The following is a 22,120-nucleotide window of genomic DNA, read 5'->3' as shown; positions in this document are numbered from 1 at the left end:
TGCAAATCGGCATAGAAAACCCCAAAAAACCCAAATGAACCGAAGGGACAACGAGAGAGACGAATGGACAACCAGAGAGACGAACGGGCGAAATGATCAGAATCAGTACAAAACTAACATTTACTCAGCCGTGTGAAATGACCATAAAGCCCCAACCTATAATGACAATAAAACCCCCAAACACACGGAAAACACGGGCACACACAAGAACAACATAAAAGGACAAAAAAGACAAATCGTATAAAACACAAAATTAAAAAACGGAAAAGAAAGTTACTGTGCTATACTGTAGCTAATACATCCTCACTTATATATAAGTAGAGATATTGGGTCTATAGTAAAAACAATGAATAGATTATGTGTCACCCTCCCATTGGGGAGTAAACTTAACCTTCCAACCGCATCGGATTTGAAAGTTTTCTTATTGGTTTTATGGAAGGGCATGCATTGCTATAGTGAGGGCTAATTAAGATTATACTTTTTCTATAGAGTAATGATATACAAAGATGTTTTAATTTGAGTAAATTTCTATAAAATAATATTATTTTTATAAATAATTTTATAAAAATATTCTTCATTTAAAATATGATCGTATAAAGAATTTATAGTTTGGTTTCATTGGATCACATATAAGTCACGTGTAAATAATATTACCGTCCATATTTCACTGATGTATAATATTTATAAAATATCATTATAATTGTAGCACTTTTTAATTATAAAATAGATATTTCTATTTAAATTAATTTATTCAATTAATGGGAATCAATTCTTTTATCCAAGTTTCCACACTACTCAGCATACCTTTTACCAAATTTTACTAAATTTTAATTTTAATTCATCCAGGTAAAATATAGTAGTAACCATAGTTGGTATAAATAGAAACTATGGGGTAAAGCGAACTTCACTCTAAATCCGGGCTCGAATCCCGGCAGCGGAAATTAGTTTTTATTACCATTCTATAGGTTTGACTTATTTCAAAAAGAGATAATATATTTGAGACACATTCGCCGGAAAATCCACCAAAACACTAATGTCAATTCTAAACTTCTATGTTATAAAATCCGGGATCGAATCCGGGCTGGGAATTTTTTTTTATTTTTCTAAATATTACTTTTACTCTATTTTTATTATAAAATAAATATAATAAATTATATGATCTCATGTCATTTTATAGATTGTATAAATTCCTTCTGTACGTAGTATTTCTCTATTTAAAAGCTATGCCAAAGTGGACATGAAAAAGATTGAATAATACTAGTTGCATAAGTAGGTTTAGACAGTGAGATAAGAATTTTTAATTTTAGATAAAAATTTAAAATATTATTTTTTAATATTATTATTATTTTAAGATTTAAAAAAATAATTATTTATCATATTTTGTGTGAGAATTTGAAAAATTTGGAATAATAAAATGAGATGATATGAAAATTTTATATTATCCTACTTGCCAAACTTGCTCGTAGTGTGAATAAGTTAGTGCATTTTTATAAAAATATAGTAGAACTCATTATTAAAAAATAAGTTTTCTTATGAGTCTCAAGTTTGATATTTTTAAAATGATATAAAATTAAATAATTAACAAATAATTTATTATTTTTGCTTATATTCAAATAGTTTAACGTCAATTTTAAGAGATTATACAAAGTTCTAGGGTGTATAATGTTAAAATTATCCTAAAGTATTTAAGCTATACGTACTTCTTTTAAAAATAGTAAAATTTATAATTAAAAAATAATTTTTTTATGTAAATCTAATATTTGTATTTTTTTCAAAATAAATGTATAATACTTGTATATTTTTTAACAGTAAAAATTATTGAATGTGTAAGACTTGCACATTTTTAAACTGTAAAAATTATTTTTTAAAAATAATACATAATTTTTTAATTATTTTTTATAATATTAGATAATTAAAAATAATTTATTATCTTTGCTTATATGCAGATAATTTAACGTCACCGTTAAGAGATTCATGAATATTGCAAATATCGTTTTAAGTCTTAAAATGTTATTTGTCATCTATCAAAAAATTAGGATCCAATTTTGGCAAAAATAATGTTACTTATTGTCTTCATTTTTATTTTCTTTTTATTATTTAATATTAGATTATAAGATGATAAGAGAGTAATAAATAAATAAATAAATTGATGAATTTTAGCAAACACCATTCAGAAAGATTTATTTATTTTTCCTCGACGTAGTACCTCTCGTTTGGAAGACCACAACCATTGTTACAACTAACTAGTAATTGTAATGAAAATTAATAGATTGAAACTGAATTTTATATTGATCTAAGAAGATAAGCTCTCTCTTTGAGGGGAACGCCTAGAACATTACAATAGAAAATTTCAGATGATTCTCTTCCGGACGCACAGGTAGAATTTATACTAACAAGGGAAATAAGGAAAATACGAAACTGCCCTTATCCAATGGGCTTCAATTAACAGGGTTACTTTTATTCAATTTACTCTAATGGCCCGTAAGCCAAGCCTACTTCACTCCGGCCCTTCAAGCCCACCTCAGCGTACATCTCTTCAGACTAGGTTTCCATCTCATCTTGCGGACAGCCTGCTACTTCGAACTGGGTTCTCTCATCTCTGCACTTCAGCCGTTCACCTCCCTTGTCTCCTTACCTCCATATACGTCGTGTAACAACCATCTATCCATTAACGGTCTCCAACCCACCAATAGCTCCCGCTTCCAGGTACTCCATCTCTTCCTTCCTCTCCTTACTGCAAATTTACGCTTCTTTTTCACCACCCTAAAAGTAGTCATAGATAATGCTTATCTTCGCAGTCGACGGACAGTGAACGATAGAAAACTATAACATAAAAAAAAATTGTTTTACTAAAAATCAGTGGTCTGGCACCTGGGCCATGCCTGTGCTTGCTTCATAGAAACATTCCTTGTAAAGAAATTAACTTCAATTTTACTCCCCCACTTGATGCCTTTATGTGCTAGTTTCTTTCTATGTGTTTTAATTTGGTTTCTGTTTGTGTGCTGTGAAGAATATTCGCAGGAATGACTGCTCTTCATCATGGAAATATGAATTGCAGCATCTTATGTAAAAGGGGAGCGGTTTCCTTTGTGGGTTTTGCGGCTCTTCCATTTTCTCAGCCGAGGGCGAGTGCCTTTGAAGGTTTGGTGAGAGGTCAGTTTGTTGTTTCATTTCTTTCTTTTAATTGTCGTCAGATGCGTATCATGAAGAAGTTTGGATTATTCTAATAGGATGCTTTGTTTTTGAAAGTGACTAACTGGATCGATTGAGCTCTGAACTGATCTACTAGGAAAAAGAATCTTTAATTGTTCTTGAGTCGTGGGTTGTTTTCATTTAGCTGGCTTATTTTCTCTACAACAACCACAAGTTTTGTACCAACATGTTAGAATTTGGGATGAGAAAATCTGAGAGGCAGTTATAGATGAATGAAGAGAAGCATAACTTTATATATATAAGTTATAATTATTATTATTGTCTTCTTGGATCCTCTTTGAGTATCATTGAATTTTAGTTGTAATTTAGCTGTTTCTCATATTTATATATTATCAATTTCTTCTTTATTCCGAATACATTCTTACACCATTATCTATGTCCCTTCATCAACTCTCACTTTGGTACAAGTTTAAAAACAATTTAAGGTTTTAGTTAAAGTTTCTCTTTCTTCCCAACTATAATCTTACCTGGGAAGAGTTTTTGGAGCCCATATAATAATGTCCTCATACCGTGGGAAATGTAATGGTGCAAGCAATAACTGTAGTGATAGTGACTGCTTACATGGCTTGTTACGGCTTTTTTTCAAAGGTGCACCTACAACCCTCTTACCGTTAGATTTGATCCGGGCTCTTTATTGAAGTTTGAGTCATAAGGATGAGGCAAGAATTATGCTTTTCAAAATTATTTTCTCTTGCGTAATCAAATTCTTAGCTGACAATAAAGCCGGATGCTTGACATATAAAAATTATGACAGCTGCGATACCACCGGTTGAGGTCAGGATCCCCACCTAAAGGGGTGCAACACTTCAAACAAGACTTTAAAGATGAGCAATTAGAAGAGTAACTTGACTTGCTGGAGGAAGTTAGGCTTGAAGTTGAAGTAAGGACAACCATCAACAAAAGGAGGGCAGAACGATGTTTCAACAAACGCCTAAGGGCATTAAAGGTCAAGGATCTCGTGTTGAAACAGACGGGAACAACTATCCAAGACATAGGAGAGTTGGGTCCTCAATGGGAAGGCCCCTATTTGGTCACTGCCAACAACCACCCGAGTTCCTATTGGCTTTGAGACTCCTAAGGGAACAAGCTGTCACACCCACGTCGAGCACCTACAGAAGTTTTATTGCTAAAAACTTTATAACTTGTAATTTACATTTCCATGTCAATAGTGTAAACTTTATTAATAAAAGTGTGATTTTTCAGAAATAAAGCAAGCCTCACCTAACCATATCTTGACTCCTTACTCCATCAACATAATCTCCATTAAGGAAATCTCCATCAATGACTACTACTTACCTCCCCACAAGGTACCAAAGGGATGAGTTACATGTAAGGCTGCTTTACCCCTCTTGCGGCGGAGAGTGGGCCAGCCTTTGGCTGCTTAACATTTACCTTGCTCGTGATTGTCAATAAACGGGAGCAGGTTCAATCCTAAACTACTTGGTAACTTACCTCCCCAAAGGGCGAGATGTGCCTTAAGGCCATCTTAGCCCTCCTACGATGGAGAATGAGTCTAGCCCTTCGGTTGCCTAGCAACTTAACCCGATCTCCGCCACGATGAAAAGTAGGATCAGTACTAGCTTGACCCAACACTTATCTTCACTATGATGTCAACAGGTGGGAGCGGGTCCAGTCCCAAACTGCCCAACAACTAACCTCCCCGTGAGGGTTAATAGGTGGGTAGGAGGCCCAACCTTCATCATGTGGGAAAGCGAGTCCAACCTCCCCCTCCCCCGGTGGAGAGCAGGTTTAGTCTTCGAACTCCCCGACATGACTCATGGGATGCCATCTCCACCAAACAGAATGCCAAGCAACTAACACCTCACATCTCCAGCAAAACAGTCCGGGTTTGCGAATTTCGCACTTGTAGACTAAAGATAAGTTATATTAACTTGTTCATTTTTTCCTAGTAGTATATTAAACTCCTTAGCTACGTGACGACTCGTTCCCCCTAGTGAGACCAAAGGGGAGGGTTGAGCCTAAGGCATCCTAGCCTCTCTCCACGCGGATTATGGGCCCCGTCTCTCCACAACATGGCTTAACTCCCAATGAGCTCCACCCCCCAAGTTGGCTGTAGCAAATTGGGATTATATGATTATGATAAATAATAAATTCTGCTTATGCTAATTTAGCTCTTAAATTAGCATTCCCTCGCCTTTTCAGGATTGCTACATGTAAAGGGGCTGCTGTGGCGGATCTTACTTGTTTTCTAATTACATGTTAATTTGGAATGTGGATTTCTCTAGAGACTTACAGGATTGGGAAGTGAGTGAAGCTGCTGATTTCTATGCTATCCTTTATGCTTCTAAGATTGACCAGACCAGGGATGATATGCTACAGTGGACTCATGATTCTAAAAGCAAATTTTCTGTGAAATCCTATTACAAGATCTTAACTAGTCTTGGTAATATAACATTTCCCTGGAAATGTATTTGGAAAGCTAACGTGCCCAGTAAAGTTGCATTTTTTGGCTGGTTGGTGTCGCTTGAGAAAGTTTTAACTACCGATAATTTGAGGAAAATGGGCTTTTATGTGATGGACTGGTGCACCATGTGTAAAAATGATGGTGAATCTGTCAACCATTTGTTTTTTCATTGTGAAATGGCAACGACTTTGTGGAATGAGTTATTTGACAATGTAGGTATCGTTTGGGTCATGCCTTTTCATGTGGTGGATTTTTTGGCTTGCTGGCAAGGAGCAGCTGGAAGTGGGCGAAGTATAGAGGAGTGGAGAATGATCCCCCTGTGCTTATTCTGGTGTCTATGGCTTGAGAGAAATGAGAGGTGTTTTGAAGATTGTGAACGCACAAGGATGGAATTTAGGGACTTTTTATTCATCACTTTAAACTTTTGGGCGAATAATCTTTTGAGGGATATCAACATTTGTAATGTTTTTCTTTAGTACTGTTTTTGCTTTGGATTGTACTTAGGTTTATTCTCTCGTATACTACCTGTGTACTTGGGCTATGCCTATTTACTATGAATAAAATCTCTATTATCTATAAAAAAAAAAAAAAAAACGATACAAATGACATTGCCCCTCAGCCGATACACTCCCCATAGCAAGCGAAAGAAAAGCTAAAAACGAAGAATAAGCCATCGCTGGAGACATTGTAAGTGGGTGCACTGCAGTCTATTGTCTTGAGATTTTTTTGGAGAGATCCTTAGTCTCTTTTACAAGATCACTGGTTAGGGAAAGCAATAATCTCGATAGACTGACATCGGAAGAGTAGATCTGCAGCGGATAAAAAGTCAACCCGCACCTCTGGAGTGTTGCGTGAGGGCCACTCGTCGGAGGTGTGGAGGTGGAGTCGGGCCGATCTGAAGGATCGAAGGGTAGGATTAAATATCCAGATCGAATCATAGTTGACATTACTTAAATGTCAAACTAAAAATGTTATTTTAATATTTATGTCTCATTTAGTTATAGACAAGATAAGATAAAAGTTAAATAAAATATTTTTATAATATTATTTTTATTTTAAAATTTTAAAAAATTAAATTATTTATTATATTTAATATAAAAATTGAAAAAAATTGTAACAGATGCTGTAGCTTAATTTAAAATCTTTTTCCCAAAATTATGATACTCCTATCCTCAAGAAGAATCTTGACACAATATTAGCCCATAGCAAGTTCCGTAGGCATTAATTGGATTCCAGGAGAGTGAGTGAGAGAGAGATGGCGATTCTTCTTCCTATGGGCCTGAACTTTCCACTTACTGCTTCAGCTACTTTGCTTAGTTTCTCTGTCTTGTTCCATTTTCCAGAGCAATCGCACAATTCCCGTCAAGTCCATCCCACTTTTACTCTCACTCCAACTTTACGTTTCCATTTCTAGGCAAAGTCAAACCCTCCCCAGTAATCCCCCAATGTTTGGCTGCCCAAAAAAAACCTTGGGAGTCACATACTCTATGTTACTATATTCGTAAAAGTTAAATTTATCTGTGATATTGTTGCAGGTCCTAAATTCGAATTCAGGGAAAAGGGGAGAAGTGGTAGATCGAGGATGACTCCTTACTGCGCTGAAAATTCTGGCAAGGAAGTGAGTTTACGACTTACTTTATAAAATAAATGTCAAAGGTTTTTTATGTTTCATTTTGCCAATATTTTTATATTGTGTGTTTTGAATGTTCTACGCAGAAGTCTACAATTGTGATGGAAAAAAGCGTATCGGTGATTCTTTTGGCTGGGGGGAAGGGAAAAAGGATGGGAGTGAGTCTTCGTCTTTGATTTCAATTCCGATGGGACTGCATTTTTTTTTTTTTAATATCTAAATCCCAGTGCTTTGTTTAATTCACTTTTTTTTTTTTTTTAAAAAAAAGAGAAGATATCTTTATTACTTAAGCAAACATGTTACAAAGTTTCAGCAGCAAGTACTTGCTTAATACAACTTGGGGTCTCCTCTAGATCATATAGATCAAATTCACTTAAAAGGGCATCCTGGGTTAGCAAGTGTGCAGCCATATTAGCATCTCTTTTAGTATGACAACATTCCAAGATGCAAAAGACCTTTTAGTACATTTCTTGTATCTTCAACCATTAGGCCTCCTGACTCCAATCCTCAACTGGCTTCTGCAGCTTCTCGACCACCTGAAGAGAGTCACCCTCTAGATTAAATTCACAAATGCCAGCTTCTTTATTGAAAAAAACAGCCATCATCAAGGCATACGCCTCTGCAGCATATGGTGATAGTTTAAGGTTTCTTTTGGCTCTATGTGTGCCCAGGACTCTCCCATAGCAATCTCTAATTATAGCTTCAATGCCAATTAAGCCCCTTGAGGTGTTGACAGATGCATCCCAGTTGAGTTTATAACGTCCCTTTGGTGGCTTACTCCATCTCTGAGCTGAGGGACCAATTCTGGATACACTCGCAGGGTCAGTAGCTTTGATGGCCTTGAAGCACCTTAGGTCAATATTAGCTTTTTGGATTATATTATTTTGGTGTCTGAAAGCTTTCCCATGCATGAAATCATTTCTCCTAGTCCATATAAGTTTTGTAATCATGCCAGCTTCTTCCAATGCATGCTGAGACAACCATTCTAGCATTTGTTTCCAAATAACCTTAAAACATGAATCTTTTATGGATAGTTTTTGTAATTGCCTGCTTGCTTGTCCCCCCATACATCTCAAGTTGCCCCACAACTCCACAAGACATGACATGAAGTCTCCTCCTCTAGGTGATAGACTGGGCATAAGTTGTCCTCTCTGATTTTCGTCCTGAACAAGTTGCTAAAGGTGGGCAAAGCCTCGATGCAAGCCCTCCATAGAAACATCGTAACCCCATTTGGTACCTACAATGTCCACATTGACTTCCAAAAACCATCTTGAGCTGGATTGTTTGAGGTACCACCCTCTAGATTGGTTTGTAATTCTCTATGAAGGTGGTATGCACTTCTTACTATGAAGATGCCATTTGATGTGCCTCCCCAACTCAAACGATCCTCTCTACTACCCAAACTGATGGGGATAGTCTTTATGATGTCCACACTATCTTATGAGAATAGGTTATTTAACAAGTTGTCATCCCATTTTCTTAAAACTGGATCAATCAATTTAGCCACCTGAGTTACTGCTGTTGTATGATTCCTCCAGTGGTTTGGAGTTAGAAAATGGGGTCTTGGCAGCCACCTATCCTCCCAGATCTTGACCTTAACCCTGTTGCCAATTCTCCAAAGTAGATCTTCAATAGATTATGTCCAGCTTTCAAAATCCTCCAGGCTAGAGAAGGTCTTTGCCCTATTTTGCATTCAAGATGGAGCTATGGGCAAAGTACTTCTGTTTTAGCATTTGAGCAGGAAGGGATCTATGTTTCGTGAGAACTTGCCAATCCTGTTTTGCTAAAAGAGCCAAATTGAAGCTTTTGAAGTTTCTGAATCCCAAACCACCTTGACCTTTTGGCTTGCTGAGTTTGTCCTACTTGACCCATTGAATTTTGAAATGGTCCTCATTAAAGCCCCACCAAAATTTCCTTAAAAGCTGGTCTAACTTGCTTGTAATAGACTGAGGGAGGAGAAAGATCCCATGGTGTAGGTGGGAATAGCCTGCAGGATATATTTGAGTAAGACTTCCTTTCCAGCTACAGATAAGCAGTTTGTCTTCCAGTTGGTAACTCAAGTCCACACCCTATCAATTAACCCATGAAAGGATGTAGTCTTGGCTCTTCCCACCATGGCAAGAAGGCCAAGGTATTTCTCAAAGGAGCTAGTTGCCTTAACCCTAGCTATATGTAGAATAGTTCTTTTGTTTTCAGATGGGGTGTTCTTGTTGAAGTAAATGGATGGTTTCTCCTTGTTTAGCATTTGACCAAAGGCAAGTTCATATTGTTTCAGCATCCTCATCAACCTACTCCATTCAAAGGAGTTGGATTTGCAGAAGATCATGCTGTCATGAGCAAAGAAGAGGTAATTGACTCTAATGGGGCCTTTTTCCATCGGGAAACACTAGTGATACTTTCATCCCTCTCTACCTTGTTAAGTAGACATAATAAACCTTATGCACACAGAATGAAAAGGTAAGGGGAGAGGGGGTCCCCTTGCCTTGGGCCTTTAGATGGCTTGAAAGAAGCTTGAGGTTCCATTGAGAAGGATGGAATATGTGTTGGACTTTTTGCTCCTTTGGTTAGTCCCACATGGGTGGGAAATGGGAAGGAGCAAGCTCTTAAGGCTTATAAATAAGAAGCTTAGCCTCTTAGTTTAAGTGCACCAGTCAAATGCTTAGCTAGTAACTTTTGACTCTAGTTAAATTCCTCTGTTGTCCATTTTTGTAAAATGGGAAGAGGTGTGAGTTAAAGTTTTTCTAGTGGGGAAAGCTTTGTGGGTGTGTTTGGGGTGAGGAGAAAAATTGTGTGATTGTAACAATTTTTCACATAGTGTATTTTCTTATCTGGGTCTGGTGGTTTTTTCTCCTGTTTTGGAGTTTCCACGTAAATTTCTTGTGTTGTTATTATTTCTCTATTTTTCTTATTATTCCTACAAAGGGTAGATCCTAGGGGGGGTGAATTTGGGAGGTCCAAATTTCCAACAATTGGTATCAGAGCCACTAGGTTCTTTTTGAGGGGTGGAGTTTTGGTATGTTAGTGGGGATATGTACAGTCTGAGGAGGTTCTGTCTAGGAGATTGGAAATTTTAAGTGTGTCCATTGTGACCCTCCAATCTTTCCTGGGAATTGACTTAGTGAGGTACTATTCATTTCTATAATAAATTCATCAAAGCAATATCAGAAAGTAGGGCTTCAAATCTTGCCAGATTTGAGGTGGAGAAATTGGTTTACACAAGGCGTTGAAAGGCAGATCAATCTCTGAAGTCAGCAGTGATTCTAGCGACTGGTGAAATGGCTAGTAAAAGGAGCGGATTCGGCAAATGGCTCCAAGTCAGTAAATGGAGATACTGGTATTGATGCTAATGTTGTGTCTCTCTCCATGAAAAAGGAGACATGTACATCCTTATGGCATGTTGCTAATTCCCAAAGTTGTCATGATAAAGGATGTGTTAATATTAGCAGGTCCACAAGTTTGCACACGGGCATTGGTTTGGCATTAATGCAGGGTGTGGTGGAAATTCATGTTGATGGTTGATGAACTTCCAGGAGAGCCAAACGTGGAAGTTACACCATAATTTTCAGCAAGGTTGTTTTTGACATGGGCCGAAATGAAATGCTTGAAATTGGTTTATTCTAAGTGGGTATGCTTTTATGGTGAAGCATGATAGCGGAAGTTATGAAGATCTTCATTGAGGTGGAGCTTGGCTGTGGGACCAGTCAAAATCGCAAGGTGGGGATTGTTGGACTTTTTGCTCCTTTGGTTAGTCTCACATGGGTGGGAAATGGGAAGGAGCAAGCTCTTAAGGCTTATAAATAAGAGGCTTAGCCTCTTAATTTAAGTGCACCAGCCAAATGCTTAGCTAGTAACTTTTGACTCTAGTTAAATTCCTCTGTTGTCCATTTTTGTAAAAGGGGAAGAGGTGTGAGTTAAAGTTTTTCTAGTGGGGAAAGCTTTGTGGGTGTGTTTGGGGTGGGGAGAAAAATTGTGTGATTGTAACAATTTTTCACATAGTGTATTTTCTTATCTGGGTCTGGTGGTTTTTTCTCCTATTTTGGAGTTTCCACGTAAATTTCTTATGTTGTTATTATTTCTCTATTTTTCTTATTACTCTTGCAAAGGGTAGATCCTAGGGGGGGTGAATTTGGGAGGTCCAAATTCCCAACAATATGAGACTGAAGAGATGCATTTCATCACCAAGGAGATCCAATTGTTTTCAAATCCCAATTTGCACATTACTAAGGACAGGAATTGCCATTCCATACTGTCATATGCCTTACTCATATCTAGTTTGAAGGCCATAAAGCCTGATCTTCCTTGCAATCTGGCTGTCATTGTGTGGACTTCATAGGCCACCAAAATGTTGTTTGTGATGGCACTACCTGGAACAAAAGCACTCTGATTAGGGAAAATAATGTTAGGCAATACAAATTTGAGTCTATTTGAAATCACTTTAGCTACAATTTTGTATAATACATTGCATAAACTAATAAGCCTAAAGTCAGAAACTCTCTTGGCCTCTTTAACCTTTGGGATGAGAGTAATGAAGGTATCATTGGCCCCTCCAAGGAGCCACCTTTGTTTAGAATGTTAAGAGAGAAGTTAATGACTTCTTCCTCAACCAAGTCCTGGTTTGATTGATGGAATAAGGCTGGAAATCCATCTGGTCCTCGAGAGCCTAATCTATTCATCTGAAAAACAACCACCTTGATTTCTTCTACTGTGAACTCCTTCACCAGATATTCATTCATCTCAGGAGATACTTTCTGGGGCATATCCTCTAGGCATTTTGTAATACCAGATGGATCCGATGTGGCGAAGAGATCGTAGAAGAAAGATGAGAAAATAGACCCAATATGTTGCTTTTCAGTAATTAGTGACCCCATGCCATCCAAGACTTGAGTAATTCTATTAGTGTTCCTTCTTTGAGTGGCATGTAGGTGATAAAATTTTGTGTTTTTATCTTCCATTTTCAGCCAATGTTGTTTATCTTCTATTTCAGATCTTCCTCTGCTAGGGACTTTTCAATCTCACCTTGTAATTGAGAATAGAGCTCACTTGATCCCCTTTGGTTGCTTTTTGTAGTTCACTTAGCCTTGTTTTTTTTTTGTTTGATATCAGCAGAAGTACTTTTGTTTTTTGTAGCATTCCACTCCATAAGAGCTAAGCTACATTTACTCAGTCTTCTATTCATCATGGTGGCATAACTCTCACCAGAAGCTGCTCTCCCCCACACCTCCTTAATAGTTGTAGCACAGCCCTCCTTCAAGGTACACGTTGCTTCAAACCTGAATATTTTAGACTTAGGCCTTCCCTGGTTCTTTTATTAGCTAAGGCTATGTGCAAAGTGAGTGGTCTGATTTAACAGTAGGGTTGACAGTGCAGTAGGCTTCCTTGAATAACTATAGCCAAGCTGGATTGGCTAAAGCTTTATCCAATTGTTCTCTGGTGAAATTTTGTCCACTCCTGTTATTGGCCCAAGTATATTTTGAGCCTAATGTCATAACCAAATTTAGGGAACAACATTCAAGGGCATCTCTAAACCGCTCCATCTGTTTATAAGGCCTGGGAGGACCTCCCATCTTCACATCTTGACTAGTTATCTCATTGAAATCACCACAACATAGCCATGGTGTTAAATCCACTAGTTTACGTGATTTTAAGAATTCCCAGCTACTACTTTTAGTGGTCTCAGGATGACCATAGAATCTTGTGAAAAACCAGGAGGGTGCGTCTGGATTATTTGAAATATGGGCACTAATATGCCATCTAGAGGAGTTATAGATGGCCACCTTAGCTTGATTTTTCCACATTAATGCAAGGCCACCACTACTCCCTCTGCTTTCAACAACCAAGCACGCTTCAAACTTCAAGATTCTACTGACTTCTTGCACTCTTGTTTTTGAAACAGTTTGTTTCCACAAGAAAACTCATGGATGAGCTCTTATCCTTAACTAGGAGGTTAAGGAAGTTAACTGTCCGATGGTTCCCAAGCCCTCGGCAGTTCCAGTTGATGAGGTTCATGGTTCTTGGCAGGGCTGTCTTGCAGCTTCTGCCAGTAACATTTGAGCATCATCTTTGTTGACATGGTGGAGCTCAACACACATGAGTTGTAGTTTTGTTTTTTTGGTTTCATGGGTATTTGAGATATCTCCCAAGATTTACTACAGGTTCTTTTCTTTGTTGCTTCTGTTGGGACAGTAGGGATACCAGGACTTGAGGAGGGAGGGTCTCGAGCTTTCCTTTTCCAGGTGGACTTCCTAGTTTTTACGGAGTACTCGACAGGGGCCTGGTGTACAGGGGTGCTTCTGTTATGCCTTTTTGAGACTTTGGCGGAGGGATTGGGATGGACCTCATCAGTTTCGAAATCTAAGGTTATGGGGTCCTGGTCCATGTCAACATCTGGACTTTTTCCAGGAGGTGAAAGGGTTGGTTTTGGTAGGGTGGTTTGGACTGGCTTATAGGTTACTATTTGCCTAGTATGGGGGTATTTGTACTTTACTAGATACTAGGAGTTAAATATCCGTACTCAATTGCGTTTTATCTAACTACTCAGATAAAATTGTTAAACAATAACTAATATATCATTTTACTTTTCTTTCACATGAATATATAACTGGAAAGTATATATTTTCGCAGTTCAAGGCAAAGAAGGCACTTCGAATATAAATATTTCTCTTAGCTTTTATTCGTCAGAAAAAAGTAAATGATATAATTTTTCTCTATATGATTTATATCTATTTTTCTTATATTTCTTTAAAAAAAAATACACTTACCTCCTCTTAACTACGAACAAATTTACAGCATCCTCGGATCTTTCAATAGATGGCTTGCCCCCAATACTAATGTGAACCAATTGAAGTATTTTGAAAAGTGAACTAATTCTTTGGTTTCAGTTTGGTCAGAGGGAGATTGAACTGCTATAGAAGCTTTGGTTCGACAATGCTTCACACCCCAAAACAAGAGAGCTGCGCATGGGTTAAATTTGAGATGGAATTTTTTTCTTTATCATTATTAATTATTTGGGGGGCCTGGCGATGGGGAAGGTCCATAGAACTTTTTTATTTTTGATTTTATTTCAAACTAAAGGCAATTGAAGATAGCTTTGCTTAGAGTTATCGGGCCAATGTAATTCATTTAGTTAAGGTTTCCATATGACCTAATGCATAGGCTTCAGCTTTCTTCTTCATGCTGAATGTCCTTTTTTAAAATCATTCATTTTACTACTGCTTGAGGGAATAATTGAAATTGCATTCAAGAAAAATATAGTTCCAGAGGTATGTATGGCCCTTGTTGTTTGGATTTTTTCCCTTTTATTTTGAGATGGCAAAATGTTATGTATGTATATTATATCTACACCTACACACACAAATTGTGTTTGTAGTAAGCTTGAAAATACGCAGCATGTGCTTCCATTTTCTTCCTCTCTTCATAGTTTGTCTATTTTGCATGTGTGACATGATGGTTTTTTATTTGTGGAAATAGGCGAGCATGCCAAAGCAGTATCTTCCACTTTTAGGCCAACCAATTGCTCTGTATAGGTAAATTGCAACAACTTGACTCAACTATGAATGTTTTTTGGCTATCACATGGACTTGGCTTCTGATTCTTCTAGAGGTCTGGATATCCATCCGTGTATCATCGGGAGCAGTATTAGGAATCTTTTACTTTTTTTTTTTTTGGCGGGTGGGGGGCGTTACAAGATTGACATGCAACTCAAGATAAACTCAAAATTCACACACACACACAAACGCTTTTGTATTTTTCTCAAAAGCCAAGTCTTAATTTTCTAATAGAAAAATAAGTCGCAAGTCATAGTATATTGTATGCAAAAGTTATCAACTTCGATGGATGTGTAAAACTAATTTTAAAGGAAGACTAATAATTTTTTTACATTCTAATAATTTTATAGAAGTTTTCGAGTTCTGATGTAGCCATGTATAGAAAAAGGATAAAAATATCCCAAAAAGAACTTATCATATCAAACTTATGCCTGACAACTATTTGTCATAGAATAGAATGGATCCATTTATATCTTGGGAGTGAAATTCTCAGCAATTCTTTTTCATAAAAACTTCCAAAATCTATTAGAAACTCATCCTTTGTTCTATTACAAAGTTTTATCACTGAAAAGGCATGCTCCGTAGTTGGTTGAGAAACTGGAAGAGTCAACCCTAGGCCACTCAAGGACGCAAGTACTCCCATTTTTTTTTTTTTTATTTGCAATAGAGGAGGAATTGAGAAAACCATGGTGGGAAGAGGGCAGCAAGTTGGTATTTGTTTGATGGTTTTTATGTTGAATTTTCTTCCATAATCTGCCTTGCTTATAATATATTATACAAACCACTAATGTACTGATTAATAACAATGTTGAGTTTTAGTGGAGCTTCTATAAATTTTTTTTAACCTGCTCATAAATTGATGTAGTAGCTTTCTGAAACTTTTCTATACTTTTTGGAGGGCTAAAAGAATTCTTTTGGGGGGTACTGAAAGCTTGCTTAAACTCTGAGACAGACCATAATGCGTGATATCACTCTAGTTACTGTTGCAGTCAATGTGGTTAACTCGAACAGGCTTTTAAAATGAAAGAAGGTTCAAAATATCAGAGTGCTAAGTGTGGGCCGAACAAACTAATTGCATCAGTTTGTTAACAGTTTGCATGGTGAGCCTTACATGACTAAAGACTTGGCCTGGTTCATATTTTGTAATTCTAGGTGGGAAGAATCCTTTGGTGGTACTCAGATGTAGGTCTGGCTCCTAGGGCAACATTAGGATGGTGTACCTTATGTAAGTTTGATTTGATTATAAAGTCATTGCTCATCAATCCTTAGTTTCGTGTTCTCATGATAAAATTATATGCAGTTTGTACACTTTCTCACAATTGATTCAAGTGAAGGAAATCATTGTGGTTTGTGATCCCTCTTACAAGGACATTTTTGAAGGTTTTATCTCTCTCTCTCTCTCTCTCTCTCTGTGTGTGTGTGTGTGTGTGTGTGTGGTGTGGTGTGTGGTTGGCTTCTTTGCATGACATCTTGCCACTTGGCTATATTTGATCCCCCATTCGCTCTAGTGCTTTAAGAGATATACAAACTGATGTTTGTCTTTTTTTAGGAACCAAAGGGAAGCTTTGTGTTGAAGTTAAATTTGCACTCCCTGGGAAGGAAAGGCAAGATTCTGTCTACAGTGGCCTTCAGGTACTATCACCATTCCACTCTAAGTTCTTAACACCCAACATATTATTGTTGTCATGAAAGGTCGGCAAAATGTTCAAAACATCATAGGCTCAATATTGAACGGACATCAAACAACATTTGGTTGCTAAAGGTGTTGCCCCTCTCTCTTTGCTAATAAAGTTCAGAAATATGCCCAAGGAAAATCATGATCTTTCTAGCTTACCTTAAACAGCCCTATGAAGATCTGCCATAAATTGCTTTTGTTGTTGCTGCTTTACTTTTTGTTGATTTGTTAATGAACTTACACTAATTCTTAATACCATAAAATTGTAGTATTGTGTCTATGTTATCTTTTTGGGATGGTCAAAATCATGATCCAAAACATGATTGCTGAATAATTTTTTTTTTTTTTTTAGGTAAAAAGAAAATTTGATTAACAAGTAAATAGGCATAGCTCAAGTATACCGGAAGTGTACAAGAGAAAACACCTAAATACAAGCTAGGAAGTAGAATGGGCGAAAAGCAAATCATGAAGATTATCTCCATTCAATACAATAGCTTTAGCCCAAATACACAAAAACTCCCTAAGTGCTCCCATTGAATGTTCTTTATCTTCAAAGCACTGCCCATTCCTTTCCAACCATAAGCACCACATTGAACATGAAGGAATCATCTTCCGTATGGCAGCAATGCAATGATTCCCCTTAAAACCTTGCCAACATGCTAAAAGGTCCACCACTTGCTTAGACATCACCCAAGCAATATCTGTCCTACCAAAAATCTCATCCCACAAAGTCTTAGCCACCTCACAATGAAGAAAAAGATGGTCAACAGATTCACCATCTTTCTTACACATGAATCACCAATCAACAACATATCCATGCCTTCTCAAATTATCTGTGTTCAATATTTTTTCAAGAGACGCCAACCAGCAGAAAAATGCAACCTTACTAGGCACCTTAGATCTCCAAATGCACTTCCAAGGAAATTTATTGACACAATGACAAGTTAATGCCTTGTAAAAGGAGCTAACCGAAAATATGGAATTACCACACCAAGTATCCTTCCAAAAATTAATCCTAGTTCCATCACCCACCTTGTATTTAACGTGATCGACAAATTCTTCCCAACCATTTCAAATAGACTTCCACAAACCCACCTCATACACTCCTCTAACTTCATAAGAACACCAATTCCCCCACATCCTCCCATATTTAACATCAATAATGTTTATCCATAATGCATCCCTCTCAAGGTGATACCGCCATAGCCATTTCCCAAGTAAAGCTTTGTTGAAAATCCTCAAATTTTGAACCCCCACGCCTCCACAAGAAACCGGAGAGCAGACCTTATTCCAACTTATCAAGTGAAACTTTCTTTCTCCCCATTAGCACCTGGCAAAAAATTCCAAGGCAAAGGAAAAAGAGAAAGGAAATACGTTGGAAGGTTAGACTACATACTCCTTATCAAAGTAATCCTTCCCTCTTTGGACAAATATATCATTTTCCATCCTCCTTTTAATCTTTTCAATCACACCATCCCAAATTAACAATTCTTTGTAAAGAGCACCCAATGGAAGACCAAGATGTCTCATAGTCAGCAATGAGACCTTACAACCCAAGATAATAGCTAAATCCAAAATATTCAATACAGGACATACAAGAAGTATTTCAGACTTAGATAAGTTAATTCTAAGACTAGAAACAGCTTCAAAACATAACAAGATGGCTCTCAAAGACTGAAGATGATCTTGCTGAATGATTTAAGCGTAACTAAGTGCTTTGGATTCAATGTGAGAGCGGTGAATGTGATCCCACATTGTCTGGGAGGGCGAAGTTACTGTTTATAAAGATTCCAAGGGTTTCAATTATGAAATTTCCCACCCAACTCTTTTGGAATGCAAGTCTAGATGTAGTTTAGGTTTTCTCTTAGTCCTTACAAATGGTATTAGAGCTAATCTCCATCAAAAGTGTGGGGCTTGAACCTTGCCTTGTACAGTGAACTGGTTTGACGAGGACATTAGAGATCTAAAAGGAGAGACTGTAATGCCTCAGATTTAATATGAATGGGATTTCATATTGTTTGGGTAAGAGAAGATATTCCAGTTTATAATGATTTTAAAGGGTTTTAATTATAACATTGACTTATTCTTTTAAAATATAAGCCCGGATGTAGTTTGGACTTTCCTTTGATCGTCACATGTAATTGTTTGTAAAGTTTTTAGGATTAAATTCAATTTTGCGGCTTTTTGAATCGAATTTGTCGAGTCAAATTGCTGAAAGTTCAACTATTTCAATATGAGCTCACATGAATTCATGATACCTTAAATATGTACTAATCCTTTTAGAACATGTGAATAAAGAAAAAAAAAAAACTTTTACTGGAATTTTGCCTGGATCCCCTGTGCTTTACTCCGATGTGGATTCGTGTAACACTCCCTTCTTGTAAGTTAGGGATGCTACTAAAGTATGACTATGCACCAGGTGTGACACCCACATAAAAGCAAATCATTACATTTGATTGGATTTATAAAATTAAAAGTGACAATTTCTTGAAACGGGAATAACAAAAAACAGGCTAACATGAGACTTTTAATGAATTAGGGCTTGTTTGGAAAAAGTTTCCATCCAAAATTTTCATCCCATCTCCTTCCCAAACATCACTCAAATACAAATACTTTCAAAGTAATCATTACAACCTTTTCAAATTAATCATTACAACTTTCCCAAACTTTCAAACAAAAAATAAAAAACAATTTAACTTTTTTAAATCCCCAAACAAAAATAATGTTAAAAAAAATATTCTAACAATATTTTAACTTTATAATATTTTTTATTCAACTTTTTCTCTATCCTTTCCCAAAATCCCATAAAACATTAACTCAAACTATTTCACTACTGTTCACTATCTCACTACTATTCACAAACTATCTTATTACTATTCACAAAATTTTCATCTCATCTCACTCTCCAAGTTTGTCCTTAATCTATGTGTTTGATACTTATTCTTGGATGTAGGTTCTGTTGTCTAAGCCTGACCCATTGGCTCATCTTCCACATTCTCTTCACCCGTATTAAACAAAGAAAATGAATCAAAGACTTAATAAGCAGTACATCATGCAATAAAAATTTAACTTCGTTTTTCTTGAAAAATTGTTCTTATATGAGTCTGGCATAATAATTGTGTAACGTGTCTATGCAAAATAAATTAACAACTAACATGTTTGGCTGATATGACATATTGAGCATGGTAAGCTATCACTATGTTCATGCATGTCTAATAAGTTGTCTTTCACCATTTTTATGGCCAACACACATTAACCCCTTGTTTAGGTTTGTGCACTAGTCACACAGCATGTGGCCATAGGCGCGGCAACTAACTTCCTCATAACTTGTCATGATTACAGTGGACCACAACTTAACTGCCATAACTCCTATGGCCAACTTTAAAGCTTAATACTTCTTGCATCTTATCATTCTTAGACTCTTTATGGCATATGAGAGATGCATGTGAGATGCAAGGATTGTGTGATAACGTGTGTAAATGGCAAGGTAGTAGGTCAGGTCCAAATCCCTTGTATTTGTTACAAACCATATTAGCCTATGTTCACGTGTATATTAAATGTTAATTTAAGAACGCATAAATTGATCATCAATTACAATTTAAAATGAACTGATAAAAAAAAAAAAAAAAAAAATTTCTTTGTCCGAACTGCCTGTCAGTTAATTTTTCTCATTTGTGCTGGAAATATGATGCATGATTAAGTATTTTATTGTCATTTGCTTCATATTTTATACCTTGTAATATATTCTGCAAGGAATCAACTTTATTAGGTAATAGAAACTGCTTTTTAATGTCTTCAGACAACCATGATATAACACTGATATGTCATGGGAACCATGTTATAATTGGTTTTGGTGATTTGTTTATTGTAAATCAAATTTAATTGCTCATTGGAGAGGCATTTAGGGCAACTCTAAGATTGCAACAATATGGAAGATGGTTCCAATATGTTAATGGTGGTGAATTAGTTACTTGTGGGGTTTTGGGGATCCGTAATTTGAGGCTTTTTGATAAAGCTCTTCTAGGAAAGTGGCTTTGGAGTATCAATTAGAGTGGGATGCGTTATGGAAAAATATTATTGATGTTAAATATGGGAGGGCTTGGGGGTGTTGGTGTTCTAATGAAGTTGGAAGTGTGTTTGGTGTGGGCTTGTGGAAGTACATACAAAATGGATGGGGGGAATTTTTTAAACATGTTTTGTTTAAGGTTGGAGGAGGAGATAGGATTTGCTTTTGGCATGATCTTTGGTGTGAGGAATTGGCTCTCAAGAATGCTTTTCCTTCCCTATTTAGAATGACAAGGGACGAAGACACCACTGTAGCTGATTCTGTATCTTTTTCCAATAATATTCCCCAATGGAATGTGAGATTTATTAGAGATGTTCATGATTGGGGAACTGCCAATTGTTACTGTCTTTTTCAGTAGACTGTATGACATAAAAATGGTGCAGGGAGGAGAGGACAGAATGTTGTGGCAACATACTGGAAATTCAATTTTTTCTGTTAGCTCTTATTATAAAGTGCTGACATGCCATTGTGTCAACCAATTCCCTTGGAAGTGTATTTGGAGATCCAAGGTGCTGACTAAAGTTGCTTTTTTCTGCTGGTTGGTGTCACTCGAGAAGATTTTGACAACAAATAATTTGAGGAAGCATGGTATAATATGCCTGGACTGGTGTTATTTGTGCAAGAAAGATGGGGAGTCGGTTGATCATTTGTTTCTGCATTGTGAGGTGGCAAAGACTCTTCGGGATGAGATTTTCGCAGGTCGGGCGTAGCTTGGGTGATGCCCAAGAGAGTGGTGGATCTATTGGCTTGTTGGTAAGGATCTATGGGCTGCCATCACATCGCTGATATTTGGAAGATGATTTTTCTATGCCTAATGTGGGGATTATGGCTAGAAATGAATGGACGCTGTTTTGATTACAGAGAACGCTTGTTGGGAGAATTTAGAGAGTTTTTCTTTCGAACTCTTTGCTTTGGGGCAAAAACTCTTATACTGAATGGGGATTTTTTAAATGTTTCTTTTTTAGACTTTGCTAGTTCCTAGTTCATAGCTTGTATTTAGGTGTTTTCGCTTGTATACTTTATATGTACTTGGGCTATATCTATCTGCTTGCATTAATAAATCTCTTATTACTTATAAAAAAAAAATATGTTAATGGTGGTGTATTTGGTAGGAGAGGAGTGAAAGAAGTTTTGAAGATCGAGCAGCGGTCAATGAATGAGCTTAGAAATTTATTTTTCCATACTTTACTACATTGGTTGATTGTAATTGATTTTCATGGCATGACTTTACATGAATTCCTTGTATCACTAAACTAGCTTGCTTAGGTGTTGCTTTTGTATAAGTCTCGTATATTTGGGCTCTTGCCTATTTTTATGATAAATAAAATTTTGTTTACCAAACATTTTTTTTAATTGCTTATTGTTAATGTTTACAGGCAGTCGATTCAAGTTCAGAGCTTGTTTGCATCCATGATTCTGCAAGACCTTTAGTATCAACAGGAGATATTGAAAAGGTTGGGCTCTAAAGAACTTTGTTATGTGCTTATATAGTGCATTGGATTTTGTTGTTCAAATTACTGATGGTCATTCAGTGAACTTCTTTTTGGGAGATATACAATGTTGATTT

General features: G+C 36.7%; 1 protein-coding gene across 5 annotated transcripts in view; it reads left to right on the top strand.

Moving 5' to 3' along the window:
* The first annotated feature begins 2,537 nt into the window (after window positions 1-2,537).
* Window positions 2,538-22,120, top strand: part of LOC122312524 (2-C-methyl-D-erythritol 4-phosphate cytidylyltransferase, chloroplastic-like) — a 30,874-nt gene continuing 11,291 nt past the window's right edge. The window contains exons 1-8 of one of the 5 annotated variants that reach the window (XM_043127162.1): window positions 2,541-2,706; window positions 3,011-3,153; window positions 7,174-7,256; window positions 7,355-7,426; window positions 14,736-14,791; window positions 16,113-16,192; window positions 16,362-16,444; window positions 21,930-22,007. In XM_043127162.1, the coding sequence (XP_042983096.1) occupies window positions 3,024-3,153; window positions 7,174-7,256; window positions 7,355-7,426; window positions 14,736-14,791; window positions 16,113-16,192; window positions 16,362-16,444; window positions 21,930-22,007 (582 nt within the window). In that variant the 5' untranslated portion in view covers window positions 2,541-2,706; window positions 3,011-3,023. Of the gene's footprint in view, window positions 2,707-3,010; window positions 3,154-7,173; window positions 7,257-7,354; window positions 7,427-14,735; window positions 14,792-16,112; window positions 16,193-16,361; window positions 16,445-21,929; window positions 22,008-22,120 lie in introns of all 5 variants that reach the window. The other 4 variants (XM_043127163.1, XM_043127166.1, XM_043127164.1 and 1 more) reach the window with 4 other exon arrangements.

Source organism: Carya illinoinensis, chromosome 6 (genome assembly GCF_018687715.1).
Source record: "Carya illinoinensis cultivar Pawnee chromosome 6, C.illinoinensisPawnee_v1, whole genome shotgun sequence".
Classification (NCBI taxonomy): domain Eukaryota; kingdom Viridiplantae; phylum Streptophyta; class Magnoliopsida; order Fagales; family Juglandaceae; genus Carya; species Carya illinoinensis.
The sequence above is the reverse complement of the archived record's forward strand: the minus strand, read 5'-3'. Positions and strand labels throughout refer to the sequence as shown.